Source organism: Tachypleus tridentatus, chromosome 12 (assembly GCF_004210375.1).
Source record: "Tachypleus tridentatus isolate NWPU-2018 chromosome 12, ASM421037v1, whole genome shotgun sequence".
Classification (NCBI taxonomy): Eukaryota; Metazoa; Arthropoda; class Merostomata; order Xiphosura; family Limulidae; genus Tachypleus; species Tachypleus tridentatus.
Genome location: NC_134836.1, coordinates 15,475,785 through 15,497,823, shown reverse-complemented (window position 1 = coordinate 15,497,823; position 22,039 = coordinate 15,475,785). Strand labels below are relative to the sequence as shown.

At 33.6% G+C, this 22,039-nt stretch overlaps 1 protein-coding gene across 2 annotated transcripts; it reads left to right on the top strand.

The window, feature by feature from the left end:
* The first annotated feature begins 271 nt into the window (after window positions 1-271).
* On the top strand, window positions 272-18,994 carry LOC143234206 (uncharacterized). 2 transcript variants are annotated; one of them, XM_076471380.1, is made up of 4 exons: window positions 272-508; window positions 7,924-8,031; window positions 12,808-12,955; window positions 16,337-16,479. In XM_076471380.1, exons 1-3 carry the CDS (start codon window positions 417-419, stop codon window positions 12,947-12,949), a joined length of 342 nt encoding a protein of 113 aa, XP_076327495.1. In that variant the 5' UTR covers window positions 272-416; the 3' UTR covers window positions 12,950-12,955; window positions 16,337-16,479. The 2 variants fall into 2 exon arrangements, with proteins under 2 accessions (XP_076327495.1, XP_076327494.1); XM_076471379.1 differs by lacking the exon at window positions 16,337-16,479 and adding an exon at window positions 18,848-18,994 and having other exon boundaries at window positions 276-508.
* The last annotated feature ends 3,045 nt before the right edge of the window (window positions 18,995-22,039 follow it).

Below are 22,039 nucleotides of genomic sequence, written 5' to 3'. Positions count from 1 at the left end.
CAATTCTGTTCCAATAATTCTTTTCAAAATAATACTTTTATAGTTGGCGGCAGTCAAGCTTCAACGCCAAGTTTTCCACACTCCAAGTATGCAGCAAAGTATTGGCCAATGTAAATGTTAGAAAGACTGCACATATATCAAAGGCGATTGCGTCAAATTTTGCTAGTCACTGATTGGTTAACGTAAGCATCCCAAGGTGGGCAGTATATTGTTACCTTTTCCTCCCTGTTTGTTATAAGTGAGATGTGACATCTATGAAATGTCACTTCTGACATAAAATAATAGCAAATAGTATTCAGACGACTTTAAGAAAAAGCGACAGAAGACGCCTGCAACATTTTGAGAAGAGAACATTTCCAGACTGTGTTTTTTCTTAAAATATAGAGTATTTGTTTCAGTCGTACATAAATACGTAAATGACAATGAATGCCGAGTCTCGAAAACAATTTATACTCTTGGTTGTTGTCATTATGCTGTTGCACTTCTCTGAGACCAGTCCGCACGCAAGGTGAGACTTGTATGTCCACGTTTAATATTAATCTACTTTTTAAACGGTCCCAAGGCACTACAGAATATTGAGAAACTACGACAAACTGTTCTTATCATTATTATATACATGTAACTGTTAAATTCAAAAGTCAAGAATTTTTTTATTTATAAACGTTAAAGTTTCGACTCATTTTTGTTTCACGATGTTTTGTTGCATTATTACGCACAGTATAATTGTACTTCTATTTTATCATTCTCACTTTGAATTTGGTATTTTTTGTTCATTTTAGTTAAACAGCTTTTAACTATATATATATATATGTATATGTATAATAGTCAAAACCTGAATACGTTAGCTGAACATAAGGCCAGTCAAATGTTAAATAATATATAAGAATTTAAAGTTTTATGAAGAATCCTTTAGTTACTTTGAAAAAAGGTTGTCTGGTTTTCAGCTGTATACTTTCTTTTAAACAACTTATTATTGAAATCTAGAATAAGTGTATTTCTTTTTTTCAGTTATTTATTTATTTGTTTGCATTTCCATAGTTTTTATGAATTATGTTAACCTTAGTTTATATATCCCAATACATTCTCTATAAATACGTATTTTAACTTAGTCTTTGAGAAAAACGTGATATGATATATCAGTGTTAACTAATGCAAGACATTGGTTAGAATGAATTTCATCTGTTTAATCTGAAATTCGTAAGTACAAAAAATGAATAGTAATAATTTTGAGGCGTTGAATTTTTTAAGCCTTTTCATCAACTAAAAATGACCTTCCCACCGGAAATGTAAAATACTTAAACTTTAGAATTAAACAGAAATTGTAATACAGTTTATAAAAATGTATCGAAATAAAATTATTTGCCACTTACTTCTAGAGCAATTATGGTGCTCCAATAAATAATAATAATTTTCTCAAATACTGCTAAATATTGGACTTAGGCAATAAAACTATGTGTGAACTTTTCGAATGTAGAAACCAGAAGCTACCTTAGATACTGTACATCATTGAATCACTGAATGAAAATTATGCAGTGAAAAGATATGTATGAAAATGTGGACTAAATACTCAAACATGACTTTATAAGGCTAAAACGATAATTTTACATACAGTATAAGAATAAAGAACAAGGTACGTTACAATTTTTCGATTGTAGGTTATAGAAATAAAAATGTGACATTTATAGAAAATGTACATAAGAAATCCTACAAAAATGTGTAGTTATTGTTCTAACCAGATCAATGATAAGTCTGAGCTTTACATTAAAAATCGGGTTTCTAGCGGGCAGAAAAAAAGCCAACTCATTGTGTAACTTAACGCTTAACAACAAAGAAATAAAAAATAACCACATCAAAGTTTATGTCGAAATAATTGTCATTGATTAAGAAGTAAGTAGACATTTTCGAAGAACCAGTAAAACCTTTCCAATTAAAAAGGAAAGATTTTCTTTGTTATACAGAGTTTACTGGTAGGTGTTAGTTTTAAATTTCTTTGTTGTGTAAAATTGAAAAGCATAAATTACTCAATGGACAATTCACAACAATCGTATCCATATATATACGTTCGTACACACACACACACACACGCACACATATATATACATATCCAATAATTTTACTTGAATAATGCTAATAAGAAAAAACAAAGATTCAGATATTAGCACAAAACTGTTTAAGTAATATCTCATTAGACATCCCTAATTTTGAACTGATAGACTAGAGATGTGACTAGGAAACAACACCTACTGTTATCTCTTGTGACACTAATCGAATGGTAGAATTTGACCATCTGTCTTACAATATAATTAATATTCCAGAATATGGAGCGTAACTTTTTTGTTATTGCTGTTATAGAAGCCAGAAGCAAACTTGGCTTCTAGAATTCTCAATCTGACACACTATCACTAAATTATGTTAGGCTTGCTCTGTGAAAGTGCTTTATGTATGAAACAAATTGCCCATCCTCATTTAGATGAAAACTGCTTTCGTTACTAAGATAGCTCTGTCGAGTGTCTTTCTGCTATAATCTTCCAGTAGAGCATCTGGCACTGGAAGTTTCTTTACCATATTGGAAACAAATTACTCATTCTCTTTATGGTTTGATGTATTACTGACTGAAGAAAACAGACATAGAATCTTGTAATCTGCATCACTGCATCTGTTCGATTAGATTTGAAATCTACTCCCGATAGTACAGCGGTAAGTCTACAAATTTACAACGCTAAAATCAGGGGTTCGATTCCCCTCGGTGGGTTCAGCAGGTAGCCCGATGTGGCTTTGCTATAAGAAAACTCACACATGTTTGAAACCTTTTCATTTCACATGTTGTCGGATGTAGAATGTGATCTCGGTATCTAGCTGCACTGAGAGTTCATCATTACACTCAAGACAAAGTCTGTCAAGAGAACTGGCATCCAGTCATTATATTTCAATGAACGTAATCTCTAGCCTATCATGGATGTGAGGAGGGTGTCAGAAGTATGAGAACTGAAGCTCTCAAATCTCATACCATTCTCATGAAGCCGTTTATAAACAGCTCGTGCAGAAAAATTAGCTCCTGTTACATTGTGAAGATGAATGAAACATGTGGACTGCGTGCTGTCAGAGAAAAAGAATAACTGATCATTGATATTAGTCACAAGAAGGTAATTAATTGAATTCAATTTTGATTTTAATGTAATCTTTCGAAAGGTCGATAATTAACACACTTTGAGTAGTATATTGCTAAATAATAGGACTTCTGATCTTATAACAAGTGGCAAAATATTATAGTGAATGCTCTAATAACGTAATAACTCAATTTCAGTGATCAGAATCTCAAAGTCTATGATCATTATAAGATAAAAGACATGCTTAAAATGCAAACGTACTTGCAAATATTTATCCACTGTTTCTCATATCAAAAAATACGAAAATAATCATACTATATTAATAATAACAAATTCACTAGGTGAATCAGTGATAAGTTCACAGACTTACCAGACGAAGATTCGAGCTTCGGTTCCCCTTGGTGGATAGAGTGCAAGTAGCCCATCGTGTAGCTTTGCACTATAAAACAATAACTTAAAAAATATTTGTTTAGCGAGAAAACAGTCTAAGGTTTTTAGTGCATTTTACAGACATTAATTCTTATCTAGCTTCAACTAAAACATGCAAGTGATGACTGCTACATAAACTGAGATTCTACATAATAATGTACTAAAGCATATTTGGACAATTAGTAAGAGTTGCTCATATAACTTAAAAAATATTTGTTTAGCGAGAAAACAGTATAAGGTTTTTAGTGCATTTTACAGACATTAATTCTTATCTAGCTTCAACTAAAACATGCAAGTGATGACTGCTACATAAACTGAGATTCTACATAATAATGTACTAAAGCATATTTGGACAATTAGTAAGAGTTGCTCATATATTAGATAAAAAAACATCATTAGCCAAATGAAACCGAGGCCTGTCAGCCAAGATGCCCCACAAAATTGAACAGACGCGCAGCCGAACCTTGTAATAAGCAATTGAAAAGAAGCGTTTCTTCCCTGAAGTACACTTGATACATCGTGTCCAACTCTCTTTCTGAACAATAAATATAGAATTGCTTCCACAGGAAAGACAAGTTTCATGCGCGCCTACAAATAATAACAAACGAACACATTTAGAACAAACAAAACATAATAATTCCTTAAGTTTCTCCTTTCCCAGTAATTCAATTTATAGAACATAAACTAACGATACGCATAATTACCATATACAATGTGTGTGTCTTTTCTTATAGCAAAGCTACATCGGGCTGTCTGCTGTGCCCACCGAGGGAAGTCGAACCCCCTGCTCTTAGCGTTGTAAATCCGTAAACTTACTGCTGTAGAAGCGGGGAGTATTACCATATAACCAATGATTTTTCCACGAGCAATACTGATTACCACTCATTCAGTTTTATACTAAAAATTAATTTATTCTGTCTATAATTCTTTGACAGTTAGGTATACTAAATATAATATCCTGACTGTTACAGAATAGTTTATGTTACTTAAAGAGAAAACTGGACTTCCTGTAGAAAGGTTACATTATACCGGTTGTTATACGATAAAAGTAGCCTTAACTATCTGCATTCTCAAGACGGTTGATACGGGTATTAGCACTTTAATTAAAATAAAGTACAATGCTAATAAAGTAATAATAAAGTGTTAATATCCATACCAGCCGTCTTGAGAATACATTTTAATTCCAAGTAGGTTTCTCGTCATTACGAACATTAAATATTATTAATTTTTTTAAATCAAAATTATATCTAAATAAATGTTTTATGAACATACTAAAAATTAATTATAATTTAGTAACAATATACTTATGGAGAATGACTATCATATTTCTTGTCTTTCACGAAAATAGCATTTTCATGTATATTCGATCATCTTTCAGTATTGCTTGATTAGCATAATAACTTTACATTCTTAAATTATGTTCAAATGTTCTTCTTGATAAATTCTTATAGACTGAAACATGTGAAAAACTTATTGTCGAAGATATATTCCTACTTGGCTAACTGTATGATCCTGCAAGTTATTAATTGTGATAGTAAAGGCAGCGAATTTTATCATGAATTTTGATGTCCTCTGTTTTATTAGCCTGCTGAGCTGAAGAAGCGCGCTTTAATTTGGCGTCTTTAAAATAGAAATGTGCTGCGGGTAAAAAATAGGGTTATTATAGAGCTGTAGCTGAGGTTTTCAATTGAACAAAATTCTACCAACCAAGCAAACGCAATGGAAATATTATCCAATAATTATGAATTTTGTGCGCCAGAAATACCAAGTGTAAGACGCCTGTGATACCGATACTATTTTATTACTCATCACGATCTCTACCTCTTTACCCTAAAATTTATTTATATGCTCGAGGTTCGTTACATATATATGTATATTGTTGGAAGAATTTTAAAAAAGACAATCTTGCTTGTTTCGTGCAAGTTGCGTATTCATCGATACCGCAATGGCAAAGATATCGGCATAACAGACGGATGGTTTTTCGTTTTTATACAGTAGAATAATATTATATTTAACATGTTATCAATGCAGGAAAGACAGGTAAGGCATTTCTTACTTTTTTCTAGTAAAGGCCTTGTCAAAACGATGGTATAATGTTTATATACCAAAAAACTGGTTTTGACATGTAAGTTGTATACACGTGTCACAGACACACTGAACTAATAGCGTACCCTTTCATGTCTTTTTATAATTATCTGCCTGAAGTCTTGGCTTTTCACTTAATAAAAGGCTGTATTGTCAAGTATTGACAAGAGCTACTCGTGTGGCTTGATACTTCAAGTGTTCGAAAACGAGTGGTTTATAAATAATGTACTCGATCCAATCACACTTTTATCAAACAAGTCTTTTCTCCGAATATCTTGTTCACAGGGAGCTACTTTGTCTCGCTTAATAAGAAAATACTAAAAATCCCAATCTAATAACGTTAATCATGTGACTCGTGTGTTCAAGGGAGCTTCTCCACCTGTGTTCTTAATATAAATTAACACACATGAATTATATATATTTTGGTTCTGTAAATTTTCCGAAACTGTTAGTAATTTTGCAAGCTATAGCTTCTTCAATGTCCTAAAATTGTCCAAACGTTTTATTCTCTAGACTTACCGAACTGCACTTTTCATTTGCTTAATGTATTAATTATTATTATTAATTATTTTATAAAGTAGTAGTTATGTAAATAATGAGTGATCAATTATGTATGAAATCCAAGAATATGTATATTATTAAGTCTTTATAAACCTATATTTAAACTGAGAAAGTGAAACGGCAAATACTCAACTTAACCTAATTTTGGATAGCAACAGAACATTTAGAACAATATTTCACAATAGTACATTGAACTTTATTGAAGCATTAAAATAAATGCGATTCTTCGTAGTATATACTAAATACTATCTTACAACTTGTGCGCCTTTCATTCAAGTTAAATTTTCTGTAATAATTTAGTAGACTAATTATTATAGTTCATTTAGTTATAATTACTCATTGTTTGTCACTCTTGTTTGCGCATCACTTCCGTATATTAGTCTCAATACTTTATGTATATATGTCACTTTTAGAGTGTTGTTTTATACGTGTAGATGTAATATTATGGAGAGGTTGAGTATGTTGTATTGAAACAATTTTGGAACCCAACCTCACTGTTACGTTCTTGTCGCTATATCTGGTCATATTTGTTCGACCACCATGCATCTTAACAATATCCATGTTGCATGGTTTCCGATGAAAAAAGGCTTTTTTTTGTAAGGCTAACGTGTTTAAAGTACATCCCTCTCCCTGTGTTTTTTTCATATTCCATCGAAAATGTTGATTTTCCAGCGCCAATTGCAATTGTCCAATATTACAGAAATCGATATACCCTTCGTCTGGCGACTTAAACGTTATGCCATTCTATGAAAAGTAAAACTCATTAAAACATTTGTCATCCCTCTGCTGCTTAAGGTTTGCGAAGGTTGAGCCAATAGGTCGTAGAAGCAACTTGTGTCGCTTTTCTAGACAGAGGTCGTTCTTGATTGTGTTCCAAACCTAAACTTATCTTTGTGATCTAAGTATTCATATTGTGTTGGAAAAACTTATTTCATACCCTTCCGAAAAGCGATCAATTTGTGATATAACCAACCTAACGCCACACGATGTAAAAATGTAGTTATTATACACGTTGTGCCACTGCGAATTTATGCTAGAAGTAGTTGTTACATGCCTTGCTGATTTACAAATTTAAAATTGTAGTATAACGTTTAATGGGTTTCAGGAGCGAAATATGTTACTATGATATTCTCAGGTGAAACTGAATCCAAGTTATCATGACTACAAAACAGGAGGTTAGGAGAATTGTTTTCTTTGTGTAAAACAAGCCCAAATCGACAACAATATCAAAGGGACTGATAAAAAGTAGAACATGTGTATGATCACAGTGCTTCAATTCAGTGAACAAATTTAAATAGTATTTTTCTTTATCATATCAATATGCGTTTCCAGTAGGAATAATTTATATAATAGCATTTCAATATGTTTGTGGTTGTGTGTAGCTGCCATTGAGACCTTACAATCAATTTCAGTGACCATCAGGTCAGTTAGTTTAAAGCATACGAAGTCTTACTTGGAACACCAACTTATGCCAGTCATATACGAAAGTTTTACGAACGAAGGATGGCCTATTAGCATTAGACCAATATCGCTACTGAGTAAATAGACCACAAAACGTCTGATTTATGTCTATAATTAGATTATACTTAGTATAATCTCAAAGTTTGCTTTTATTTGCATGTACACTAATCAGGGTTCTTTCTGTCGCATAATAATGGTAGTCTAGCAGAGCTGTCATGTTTCTTTGATTTGTTAATTTATATTACAATAATATTTAATACAAAACTTTGTCTATTAACAGAGCCAGAAGAAGTGGGTTTTCAGACCAATGGATTGGTAATTTAGAAACTCGGCTGGGACTGAAGGAAATGCAGAAACAAGTCAACTATCCTTTCGATCCCTACAAAATGTAAGTTACAGAAATTTTCATTCAAAGAATTCCTAATTTATCTAAATTTGGAGAATGCAAAAAAAATAGAAGTAACAGAGATAGGATTGGCCAGTATGACTTTTGTGAACTTTTATCTCTTCTAAATATAAATAAAAAGAATATAAAGGAATATAACGTTATGAAAAATAAGGAAGTCTATAAAAACAACAATTTGAAATAGAAGCACATAAAAATGTGACTTAAGCGAAAGTGAAACACCCCTGTGTAAAGAACGTCGTAGGTGTCTTAGAGCTTATAACACTGAAAAGAAAAGATGGTTTAAGTTGAAGAGAAGTCGTATGGAACTGAAGAACAATACAATTTAAAGTTTAACCATACCAGTCCCTATGCTCATCGATATATTACATCATAAAAGTAGATTATATAGGTCTCCATACTCTCGCAAGATGATTGTCTTCTCTCCGTTTTTGAGTTACGAGCCGTTCGGACGTTATCTCGAAATAGGTATCCATTAGTAAAGATATCCTTCGTGTTTCATGATTTTAGAACTTCATCAGTCTTACCTTACGTAACAAAAAAACAATAGCATACTAACAACAAATAAACCGTTAAAAGAAAATGATTTCAAAGGCTCAAGTTTTACCTATATATCTGATTTCGAAGGTACTAAAAAGTATTATTAGTATGTATTAGGACAACTTAGACAATTTACTTTCTAAAATTCTCATATGGGAAAAATATTAGGAAGCTGAAATAAACACACATCATTACATTTTTCTTACAAACCAATGTTTTATTCTCTTAAGTTCCATATCGAACATGTAAAAATGCACTATTCCTTACATGACCTCGAAGTCGAACATACAAAGCTTATTGTGTCAATTGAATAGTGTGCGTTTCTACACTTGATACAAATACTTTTTACTGGTCCAGCGATGTGGCTTAAAATTGTTATTTCAAAATTTATCCTTTCTAAAATTACAAAACTAATAATGCTGGACTGCTTTTTCTGATCTAGAAATTAAAATCTATTTATTTAAAACACCTTTTGGAACGAAATGTTGTTTGAAGTTCAATTAACCTACTTTGTTTATTTTAAAAAAAGATTTAAACTTGAGAAAGTTGTAACCTGTGGAACGTATCATGAAATACGTAAATATAAAAATGTTTCAATTGTGTTTAATGTTAAGTCTCTACCTCTCGGTGTCTAATTTAGGATTTAATTATGTTTGTGAGCAATAATCTTCATTACGAACAAAGGAAGCGTGAAGACTAGCGCGAAGTAATGCTGCCCTGAGAGTACACCCAAAACGTACTTTGGTGAATACAGTACACTACTTAAACACTACTTTGTCAATTAAAAATTTAATAAATTTCGAATGGTCACTTAAGCAATAAATCATTCACTTAAAAGATAAAGATTACTTGAATACACTAAGTTAGTAACTCAGAAATTAAATATTAATTTGTTTACATTTACTTAATATATTCACCGTCTGAAGACATCACCTGTCTTGAGAGTTCTGGAGTAATATTAAGGAAGCTAGCTCTAAGGAAGAATATCCAGATGCTGCAAGCAGATCTATGGAGGCTTCACTACTGGTGGAAGAAGACTTCTAGGTTTATTTGATAAGGGTTTGAAAAATATATGTTTTCCTGTTTGTAATTGCTTTGTTGACGCTTGTTGGTATCTGCCATGATATTTCTCAAAGCTGTACTGCTGTTTCAAGTCAGGCAACCGCTCAACTGCCTCCAAGACCTTGTCCAATTACAACTAACGATATGATAACTTATGCTTTGGAGTGAAATCTTTGTCTTCATTGTCAACACTTGGCTCTTTTGTGCCTTTCTGTGGGACACCAGTAGCTATCTTTTCCTCTGTATCATGATGAAAGCCCTGTTCTTCACTATTCTTCTTCAGTTACTACACAATGTCGTTCACTGGCACTTCTGTTTCTCCATCTCAGTGCAACAAGTTTACAAAGTCTTCAGTCCCAAACCCAGAGCCCGCCTTGTATCATTATCTTTTTCACGTTTATCTTTCAGCACAAAGCATTCTTCCAGATGCTTGTTCCTGTAGTGTCGTTTGTAGATAGTTTACTGCTATTAGCAGGCATGAGCATTGCCTTGATACGACTCCATGACTCTTAAGTTCCTTTAAAAAGGGGTGGGTAGTGGCGTTGTAAAGCATAAGGATGGCTTTTGCGTTCTCTTTCATAACGTGGTAGTTAATCACGGCATGTACAAAATGGCTGTAGAACCAATGAATGAACAACTCTCGATAAACCAGGCAGTTTTATTCAACCCATTAGATCACTGGTGAGCCGTTCATAACGTTTTCAAGTGCCCTTGGTTTCTTTCCCTTGCCAATTCAGATATTTTTTAAATCCTGAATTTCCACTAGTGTAACAAATGTAACACATTTTCTTTAGGCTTATTCTCCTGTATTTTATCCACCACACTTAGAATTCTCGAAATTCAAAGTAAATTATTCTCTATAAAATTGTTATCGCTCAGAGGAACCATAATTTTCAGGCCGGGCATGGCCAGGTAGATAAGGCACTCCACTCGTAATCTGAGGGTCGTGAGTTCGAATCCCCGTTACACCAAACATGCTCGCTCTTTCAGTCGTGGAGGCGTTATAATGAAACCATAACACAATGTCACTTTTTAGCATGATGGAGGTGTATATAAATATTATGTGTTGATTGGTCGTCATCCAGATAATGCAGTAACATGTGTTAACACTTCTATAAAATATTGAATGAGCTTCTGTGATATCAGCATGTCATTGGTAACCGATTTCCAGTCTTGTCAAAAGTTGCAGCACAAAGTGAACAGGTTGAATTAAGTTCGACTCGTTGAATGCTTAAACCTGATGCAAGGAAACATTCGCAAACGTCTTTAAAAAGCTTTATGCACATTTACAGTTGACAACTTCAGACACCAAGTAACATAACGTGCACTACTGAGAAGGTCTTGTTCTTCGTCAGCGTGGCTTATCTTAGGGAATATCTTAGTAAGTGGTCTGTCTGTACGTGGCCGTTCCATCAAATTCTCTATTCACTTTCGCACAGCAACACTGGAACAATGCCTTCAGTGGATGTTGAACAATTTTTCAAGAATGGAACAAGGCCGTCATTATATGATAAATACTCTACCAACACTGGAACAAACCGTTCATCAAATGTCATACACTCCACCAACACTGGAACAAGGCCTTCAATGGACAGTATACTCTCTGCGGTATTCCCTGAGAGCTGCTATAGGCATTGAATCCTCCTTTGGTATTATGACGTTTCGTTATTTCGCCTATTTTCACCTAAGCGAGTTTCATGTTTTAAATGAGCTGCATGGTTTTTTGGTTTTTTTTTAATGAGACAGGTTTTTAGTTTCAAGGAAAGGTTAACCGAAGCCGAACCTTAGTCTTTTCACAAGTGGAATGTTCAGAAATATGTTTATTCCTCTTTGTTTTTCTTGTGAAAAATTATTTCAAAATTATCATTAGATCTGGAAAGGAACAAATATATTTTAAGTTAAAGATTAGTAAAACTGTTGCTTAAATGTTGTTTTGAGTATATGCATGGGTAAGAGGCTGAAGAAAGGTCGGCAGAGTGGCCAGAGATGAATCTGAATCCACGTGAAATGTGCGAAAGAAACAACAGCAGCAACTCTGGTGGTAAAAAGTGACAACAGTGAGATTTCATTCTCCCGATAACTTCAATGTTTATGTTAAGTTTCACCTTTATATGTCATATAGTTTGTGAGATAAGACACGCTGAACTGTGAAACTTTCTTTTATAACTATAATTACCCTTCTATAACGAAACTACACTATAGTTTTCTTTTTCTCTTTTTAATGTTATTGTATTTGCAAGAACTGTTTGTAGGAAAAAAATTATAAATGAAATTAAGATTTCTAGGGCACATGATGGCCTTACTTTTGTTGTGACAGAAATTTTCATTTTACTATATAATTGATTTGAAATTTAGAAACTCAATGTTACAATCATTAAGTGCTTCACATGAATACAACTAAAGTAAAATGCGGATAAGTCGTGTTTTTATTTTTCAGCAGTTTGTTCTTTCTACTAAGTCATTTTAGGTAATTATTTGTTACCGCAAAAAAACAAAAACAACAAACATCATTGTTATATCCTTATTTGTAGTTAATATCACAACATCAAATATTGTTAGTCTGAAGTTTGAACCTTTAAGATGCCCAAAAGTTGCAAAACTTGTGTTTGATAGAATTTAAGCATAAATCATTTAAGCTGACACATTTCACGCATTTGATATTAGCAGAAATAACAAGCATAAAAAACACAGATAGGTTTCGAAAACATGTGCTGTATTAGGGATTTATAATTATTTTCAGTGTAATAAGAGCCCATATTTATTATTTTCAGTAGTAATTTAATATGTTCAGGAAATGAACACATTTATAAACGTTAATTAGAATGTTAATTACTTTTAAGTTTATTTCACTTAGGCATAAACTTCAAACTTTTAACAAAAATACATTAAGAATTGTGTTCAAATACAGTTTACACCAAATTCCTTACAGTTTCATACATGTTTAAAAGTTGAACTAAAACAGTCAATTTCATTTTTTCAATTTCATTACTGATAATGAATACACTTAATTTAGTCAAACAAATGTGTTTTGATGCGACCTATCACATTATATCTATACATACACACACACACACACACACACACACACACACACACACAATATATACACACACTTTTGTGGAATACATTCTACCTTTCTTGTTTCTTCTTTTTAAGTGGAAAAAGAGTCATTACTCAGTTCCAGCCATTAGCAGAGCCACTTTACAAAAATGATGCTGACGTCGTTTATGCTTGGCTTACCTTGAAAGGTAACAATTATGCAGAAGAACCGACTAATAAATTGACCATAGCCTATTAGCTAAAAGTAAGTATCGAATACTTGTAAGTTTTTCTTGCTACATAAACAGAAAGAGTAGCAATATTTTTTACTACAATAAGACATACATTTTGTGACTTTGATGTTTCAAGCACGATTATATACATGTTTTTTGTCATTAGTTGTTTGGTATTTTTATCAAAGCTACACTTGTGTGTAGAATCGAACCCTGGATTTTAGCCTTGTAACTCCAAACTCACCTACTAGGAAAATTATTAATAATACTGGAGCATTGCTCGGCTCAAATGAAACAGAAACTAATTACATGTTATATTCTCACATAAAAAGATGAATTGCAAATTCTGCTATCATAGATCAAGCATTGGATGCCATAAGAATTCGAAGGAACTTAATTACTCGAAATTCTAAATATATTTAACAATCTGATTAACTGTTACCGTATTTTTTTTTATTTTTTGCTGAGCATCATAATGTTTCAACTGGAAAATCAATCCAGCTTAGCAGCAATATCTTAGTTTTTCTATTAAAGTGAAAAACAAAGACAGCTATGTATTTATTATAAAGAATATGTATTGTTATAAAACAAAACTAATTCTTTTACAATATATAAAAAAAATTATAATTCATGGTAGAGAGTGCTCTCAATTAAAACATCATAATCAACATAAAATGAACAAAATACAGAACGTTTTTGGAATTTGTACATGATTAACTATATGTTCATGATATTTAATTCATGAAATATTTTGTTATTAAAATGATATGCCTTAAGGGCCTTTATCTGCAACGATGAACAAATAACACCGCGCGTAACTGAATCTTATGTTAAAGAACTACAGTTAGCAAATGAAGTCACATAAAAACCAAATGATGATCAAATGCAGTTTTAATTATTATATGTTATATACTGATTTATTTATAATATTTCGTACTTCTAGTCAAACTGCTAAACAAAATTATCTTTTTAATAATGTGCAGCCACGTTTTAATTATTTCAGCTCTGATCTATATATTTAGCTAATTTTAAATCAAAAGTTCTCAGTAAGCAGGTAGTAACTGTAGTTTATAATCTTATATCTTCAAAAAACAATGGCTTACGTTCGATTAATTAATTATCAAATCAATAATATAATTTAAGCGCTTTGGTAGGAAAGTTAAATTAACTGTAAGATGTTAGCTTACTTCTACTCTGCATTGTATTGATATTATATTGATATTGGTATTCTTCGGTCATCGTAAGGTTCACAGTTTTTACATATATATTTCTCTACAAGTGTGATTTCTCGACATCACAGATTATTCCTATGATCATCTTAGAGTTCCAACATTTGAGTATTCAACTACGCAACCATGTCGGCAATTTTCCTTTTATGCATTCTCATACGTGGCTCACTGTAACAGTCAGTCTTCTGATGACTCGAAAAATCTTTCACAATTTTTTCCATTGTTTATACCCATTAGTAGTGAATGTTGGTTCAATATCTTTCATTAGGTTGTAGTCATTGTATGCTTGGAATTAGCCAAAAGAAATATTTGTATAGTTGTGCTTGAAAAAAAGTTTTTTGTTTGTTTGTTTTTTTTCCCAAATACGGTTAAAACATAACCGGAATATCGTTATTGGCTAATCGAACCTAATACACCTGGCTTAAGGTTTTGCTTTTGCTGTTGTTAAACAAAAATGTAGAAAAGAGGTTTTCTGCACTCTGCCCACCAGAGGTTTCGAAACCCGATTTTAGTGTCGTAAATATGCAGACTTACCACTGAGCCACTGTGGTTTTTAAAAGGCTAATATCATATAACAATGGCAAAATTAGAAAGTAACCATAAAACTAAATCTAGTATTCGATGTACCACTTACTTGTATCTGAGTTATACCTGTTTCAGGGAACTCTAACCCTCATTTTTTAATATTTAAATAGCCTTTTTCCTGAATAATTGAAAAGAATAAATTAACAGAAATAACACTGTTGGCATGAAGGTTTTAGATATCATATACCTGTTTCGATATTCTACCAAGTACGGGTAGGAATGATCTTCTTGTATATGTACTGGAGTATCTACTACACTTGGTAAATAACGTTTTGTCTCTGCCATGGTTTGTTGAGGCTCTGTGGTCACTTACAGGATCTCCTCTACAGTTTCTATTTTCATTGCCAAGTTATATGCCATTTCTCTTGTCTCGAGTCACGTTGAAACTAAGCATCATACTAACTGTACTATTTACACCAATTAGCTTAGCTAATCCCTGAGGTCTCACCCTGTTCTCATGAACATTCAGAAACGACTGGTTCACTTTTCTGTTTTTCATTTTTATCCATGTCAGAACGAGCTTGCTGACATAATCTGTCTGCTCTGATATTATCCCGTATGTGGGTTATGGCACTATGATCGAAGCACGCATCTGTTCCTGTTATTAGTCGATTTGGGGTAAGAAGTTTTCTCAGATCAAACCTTGTCTAAGCTGAGCACTGGTTACAGTTTAACTTTTTGTTTTCTTGATGTGGAACTGATGTGTGGCCTTTGTTTGTAACAACAGAGTCACAATTGCCCACGTCTTTCTTTTGTACCGTTGTTACGACTGCGAACAGCAGCACTATTTTAGACATGTTTTTCTCGGGGTTGGACAGTTTCAGTGATGGTGATGACACTGTCCAACACACTTCTGTTTTCAGATTTTTGCAGTTTGTTTAGTTTTTACCTGATTTATGGGCACTGTTTAAGCTTTAAATTATTTAACTTTTCCATTTTATAGTTTGTTTTTTACTTCTGGCATTTTTGCTGTTTGTTTGGTGCAGATAGCCCAGTTGCTCTGCAGCGAAAGAGAAAAGGCCAATCAACCAACCAACCTTACAGAGTCACTGATGATTTAGTTCATATTTAGTGGTTATACATTTCTTCTTTTTTTTTACATGTTCAATTTGTTATTAAAATTTTGATGTTTCAGTGCTGGTTAATCTCTTCACTTAATGATTATATAACGTACATAGTATCGTCCACGTATTCTGACTTTAAATGTGCATTCCTTATTCACAAGGTTGTTAGTGTTTCCTTGGTGCAAACTACAACACAATGGCTATCTGTGCTCTAGCCACAGCGGAGAGTCGAATCCAGGATATCAATGTTGTAAGTTCCTCTGAGGGATTATTTTCGAGGCTCAAAGGAGCTTGTTTTTGTGTATAAAAATTCGTCATCACGTTTTCTATATATTTTTGTGGATAAGTATTTTTTTCGAAAATATTTATTATACTTTCCATAGTCTATTTTATCAATCTTAAAGAGGTACTCAACAGCAATATCTCTTTTTTTTTTTTTATTGCATAGGGATGATGTAAGTGGAAATACAAACAAAGGGCTTTAGTAGATGATTTGCTAAAAATACTATTAATGACTTTCCCATCTTTAATTTAGATGATGGTATGTAAACATGATAAATTTCTACCTGATATGCAGACCTGTCAACCAAAGATGCAGTAAAGACGGCAAGGCAACTGCCCAGATACGTTTTGTAACAGAAATTAATGTTTTAAATAAAAAAATCATGGGTCATAGCAGCTCGCAGTCTTTTTTTTTTCTAGTAAACTGGAGCCACTGAAATTCTGTTGGTGGGCTTTTTGGTATGACATAATTAAATTTCGGGAATGAATAGGCTATTTAAAAACCTATGGAAACTAGTAAGTGACTCTAATGTTTCGAACTCCAAATGTGTTATCTGTGTTCTTTTTTATTCGATGAATCTCTACTATTTCCATTCCAAATTTCAAAAAAATATATTTTTATCATATTTTATGGAAAGTTTCCTATAATTATGATAAAATATCCAATTTTGTATCATCTAATCTAGTTGCAGTTGCAAAAGTTGGCTTGCTATACGAGGGCTGTTCAAAAAAATACTCGGACTGACGTCATAAAACAAAATGTACTTTATTTAGAAGTTGCAGGTCTGGGACCCCTTCAAGGTACTCTCCTCTCCAACGCACACACTTATCCCAACGGTGTTTCCACTTGTTGAAACCGTCCTGGTACGCTTCTTTTGTAATGTCCTCCAGCTCCTTCGTCGCATTTGCCTTAATCTCTGGAATCGTCTCAAATCTTCTTCCTTTCAAGGGTCTTTTGAGTTTGGGGAACAAGAAAACATCGCAAGGAGCAAGGTCAGGTGAGTAGCGGGGGTGGAGAAGAACAGTGATCGAGTGTTTGGCCAAAAACGCACGAGTTCTGAGGCACAAATTTCGCAGCAACGCGGTGCATCTTCAATTTTTCGGTCAAAATCTCGTAACAAGATCCAACTGATATCCCAAACTCTTCAGCAAGCTCCCTGACAGTCAGACGTCGATTTGCCCGCACCAGGGTGTTGATCGTCAGTTGACGTGGAAGGACGTCCAGGACGCTCATCATCTTCAATGGACTGTCGACCATCCTTAAAACGTTCATGCCACTTGAAACATGCCGTACGCTTCATAGCAACATCACCGTAAGCCGTGTTAAGCATAGCAGAAGTTTCAGTCGCAGATTTTCCAAGTTTAACACAAAATTTCACAGCAAGTCGTCGCTCCTTCAGGTCATTCATTCTGAAATCCGCCAAACGAAAAAATCGCACTTCACTTAAAACCGCGTAGCTAATACACAAATGAAGATATCTGCAATCGGGAAATGGCATCGTAATCAGCTGATCTGTGCGAACCTAGCGACACCAAGCGGATTCCACTGGAACCAACTGGAGCCGCGCAATTCAAACAGTCCGCGTATTTTTTGAACAGACCTCGTATAGTAACAATTTGGTTGTATCCTCAAAGTTTATGCCATTTTCTAATGGTCATATTTTTGCTTTGAGTATTTCTCCTCCTTCAGATATAACGATTAATCCCACTATTCGTTGGTAAAAGAGTACCCCAAGAGTCGGCGGTGGGTGGTAATGACTAGCTGCCTTCTCTCTAGTCTTAGTGCTAAATTAGGGACTGCTAGCGCAGATAACCCTCGTATAGCTTTGTGCGAAATTAAAAAAAGAGATTTTCTTTTGTTGATTTAGAAATATATGTCATTAACAAAGGATTCAAATTTATGTCCGAATAAAGAACGTTGTGTGTAATTTTACAATAAATCTAATACTGTCGTCTACTACTTGTACTAGGATTACTAAAATCAATGGATCGTTAACTACTTAAAACAGATGTAAGGCGAAACGTCGAGGTAAACAAGTTTCTTACACAGTAGTAAATGCTCCCCAGTGGCTCAGCTGTATGTCTGCGGACTTACAAAGCTAAAAACCAGGTTTTGATACCCGTAGTGGGCAGAACACAGATAGCCCATTGTGTAGCTTTGTGCTTAATTCAAAACAACAACAGTACTAAATGTTTGTCATCGTTACTAGGCTTTTTAAAATTCAAAGAATGTTGTTAAAGAATTTAGGCAGAAACTTTCATATTAGTATTTCATAAAACATGTGTGAAACTTTGCAAACGGTGTTAACATTTTAGGATAAAAAAATTTAGAAAACAACACAAATGTCTGACTAATACTTTCTCGTAATAAGTATGCACATGCTCACCACAAATAATAACCCACTGTTGTCCACCGCTACTACAAAGAAAAGTCTACGAACTTACAACACTAAAATCAGGAGTTCGATTCCCATCGATGAGCTCAACAGATAGCCCAATGTGGCTTTGCTATAAGAAAACACACCCAATGTTACTTTTAAAATAATCTTATTTCCTACTCCACTTATGATTAAAAATAAATTCAACGTTAGTTTACTATTTTTAATCAAAATAGCTAACATCCCAGTGTTTAAACTGAAGAAAGATCTAGTTTTTAAACTATGTAACATCAATATGCTCTTTCATATGAATAACATGTAAAAGCAAAAAAAAGGATTAAAGAAACGTAAGAGTTCACTTGCTAATATCAGTAATTATTTTTCAGATCGCCGTTTTAAAAGAATGGAGACAGTCGGGAGAATTTCTGAAAATTAGTCGTAATTCTTTCCTTTTTTTTTTTTTGTTCTTTCCCGTTTTGTTATTTAAAATGTATAAGTTACCAATGGAAATAAACTGAGTGTATGTGGTTCAATGTATACTGATAAATTTGTTATACACGTATTATTTAACAGTTTGAATGAATGAAAAATTTCTACCATGGTTACTCACCAAACAAATAATGAAAAAATCCACTATTAAAAACGTTATAAACGCTTTAAAATATTTGCTGCAGGCACAATAAACATCAAGGTTTTAACACAAGTAATGCCATCAATGTTAACGCTGACAGTATATGACAAAAGTTCTTGTTAAAAACTAAATCACACAATTTTCAGATATTTATAAAGTCGATTTAAATTATAAGGTTATGCTAAAAGTATCCCACTAAGGAAAACAAAACAGATGCATCACCATTTTTTTCAGTTTTTCATTCTGAATGTCCAGAAAATGAACAATTTAATGCTACCAACCCACAATACGGGTATAAACGAATAATTTCCATATGTTAGTGATGGGTATCATTAATACTTGAATAATTCTGTCTACAAACAGTTATTTTAGAAATAAATATCCTATTGTTGGCCAAAATTCATTCATTAACTATATAACCATGTTAATATGCTGTTTAAATTATATGATCGTGTTAGATAAAATTGTGATTCATAAGTCCACCCCTACCAAAAAAAAAAGAAAAAAAGAATTAAAGTTCTCTTATTTATAAATGAATTCATTCATTAAAAAGAAAAGATATTTAGTATAGGTCTTAATTCATTGTTTCTATCTTGCCATGATCCCATGTTGAATTGATATGTCTGTTAAGCTGTAATTTCGTGCTCGTACCAGTAACAATTGTCTTCTATGGTCCTATAATTTGAATATGTGTGTGTATTTGCTTATATGAACTTTGGCGATGTCGCTAAACTTGTTAATTCTTCATTGTTGCAGTTTCACGGTGTGGATGGTATGAATGTAGTTCATCACATTAAATTCCATTCAAACACCAGTGATCGTTATGTGGGTTCATGTGGTGCAGATAGATCGATTCGATAACCAGACATCCAGTATAAAAAAGATTTCTACATAATGTAAGTCATCTCTCTCAAAAGTAAAACTGACCAGAACAACCCCAAGCAACATTGAAGGATAGTGAAAGGGAAAGAACCGTAACAATACACAATTACCTTCACTATGACCCATAACAATGATGGAATATAAATTAGGGAGAAATGTAGACATCTGTAATATACGTGTGAGGATTTCGTTAATTGGTTCCACTCAAATCCAAAACCCGGCCACTTGGAACTGACATTCTTCTAGTAGTAGGATGAGGAAGATTAACGAGTATACTGCAATTTTAAAATGTCCCTCCAATCATTTTTGTTTCATTTTGGAGGATATCACGTCACTTGCAGTAGCAGAACAACACCCTTCTCTTAACTGAAAAGTATTATAATAATTTCTTTTTCTTTTTTTTACCTTATTAACCCATTCATGACAATTCTTCCACAACTCTCCACCCCAGTAGCTTAGAACTGGAAAGCAATAAAGACTCTTAAACTTCACTGGAATAAAAGGGAGATAAAACATGGTAGAGTTCGGAAGAACGACAACACTCCATATGGTGCAATGAGCAACCACGAAACCCTATTATTAAAAGCAAACCATACTGATTTATTCAATTTAAGGTGTAGCAGGGATGGGAAGCTATCAGCTTCTGCTTTACCAATGTAAGTAGGTACAGTCCTGGGAAGGAAATCTTACGAAGCAACTCTATCACGAAGACAAGCCTACAGATAGTCTAATGGAAAACTCAATTTCTGTATATTGTGCATGTTGCGTGACCGTGAACTTGTGTGCTAGTCGGAATGACTTGACAGTGTGAACTTGAACAGTTAAAAATATCTGGTCAGTCACCACTTGCAACAAAGTCTGACTGAATTTTATATTCTAGAATGGTCACAGGTGGAAGATGATAACCTGAAGAAGACTGTGATCCGATGCAAATATTAAGAGATGAACGTATGAGTAGTGCACATGCCCAATAGAAGAAGTATCTCTAAAAGATGAAATGAAGATAAAACACCAATAGAAAGGCAATGTGTCGAATTAGGTGAGAAAACATACAGAACAAAGTGAGGATGGAAGAATGAGGAAGAAGCCAATTGAAAAAAGAGCTAAACTCAGGTGGTGAAGGAAAATGGAAAACTAATATGGTCAGAAGATAGTTGTCAAGGAAAAAAGAGGCAGTAACGTACACCACAAAAGCAAGCCATGCAGATGTTTGTTTATCGCTCAAAGCTACATGAAAGTTATCTGCGCTAGCCTTCTTTAATTTAGCAGTGTAAGACTAGAGGTAAGTCAGCTAGTCATCACCACCCACTGCCAACTCTTTGGCTACTCTTTCACCAATAAATAGTTGGATTGACCATCATATTATAAAGCCCCCACGGCTGAAAGGGGAGCATGTTTGGTGTGACGGATTCAAAATAGAGACCCTCACATTATGAGACAAGTGCCCTAACCACCTGGTCATACTGGGCCAATATAATAGAGAAAAGCAAGTACAGGACACAAGTCTATCTAGATCAGGACAAAGATAAAGATGTGAAACATATGGAAGGAAAGCATCTAAACGGATAGATTATCCTTACCAACTACCAAAGTACGAGGGAGGGAGAGCGATACGAAGAATATATGTAGAAGGATAAAGAGTACTGAAACATCCATGGCAAATAAACAGACCAATGATGTTCAGTAGCAAATAGAAGGAAGGAAACTTAAGGGAAAGTGAAACAAAGAGCAAAGTGGTTCAAACGCAGACAAAGTTTGATAGTGCAATACCACATTAATATCCCTATACAGAAATGCAGCCCATCATGGTGGACAACACATCCAGAAGGAACACATTAACAGGTAAAGTGTAGGAGATGTAAATAGCTGTGGGATCAGGAAAAGTAAAAGGTGTGGGACAAGACTGCCTTAAAATCAGACTGAGAAGACAAAAGACCCCTGATCCAAAAGTCTAAAAAGGAAATCCATATTACTAAGAACTGCGAGTTGATCAGGCGAAAACCTGGACCCAAAAGCGAATGATGGAACATATTTCATTTGTGTTGAGAAATTTCCAGTTAGAAAA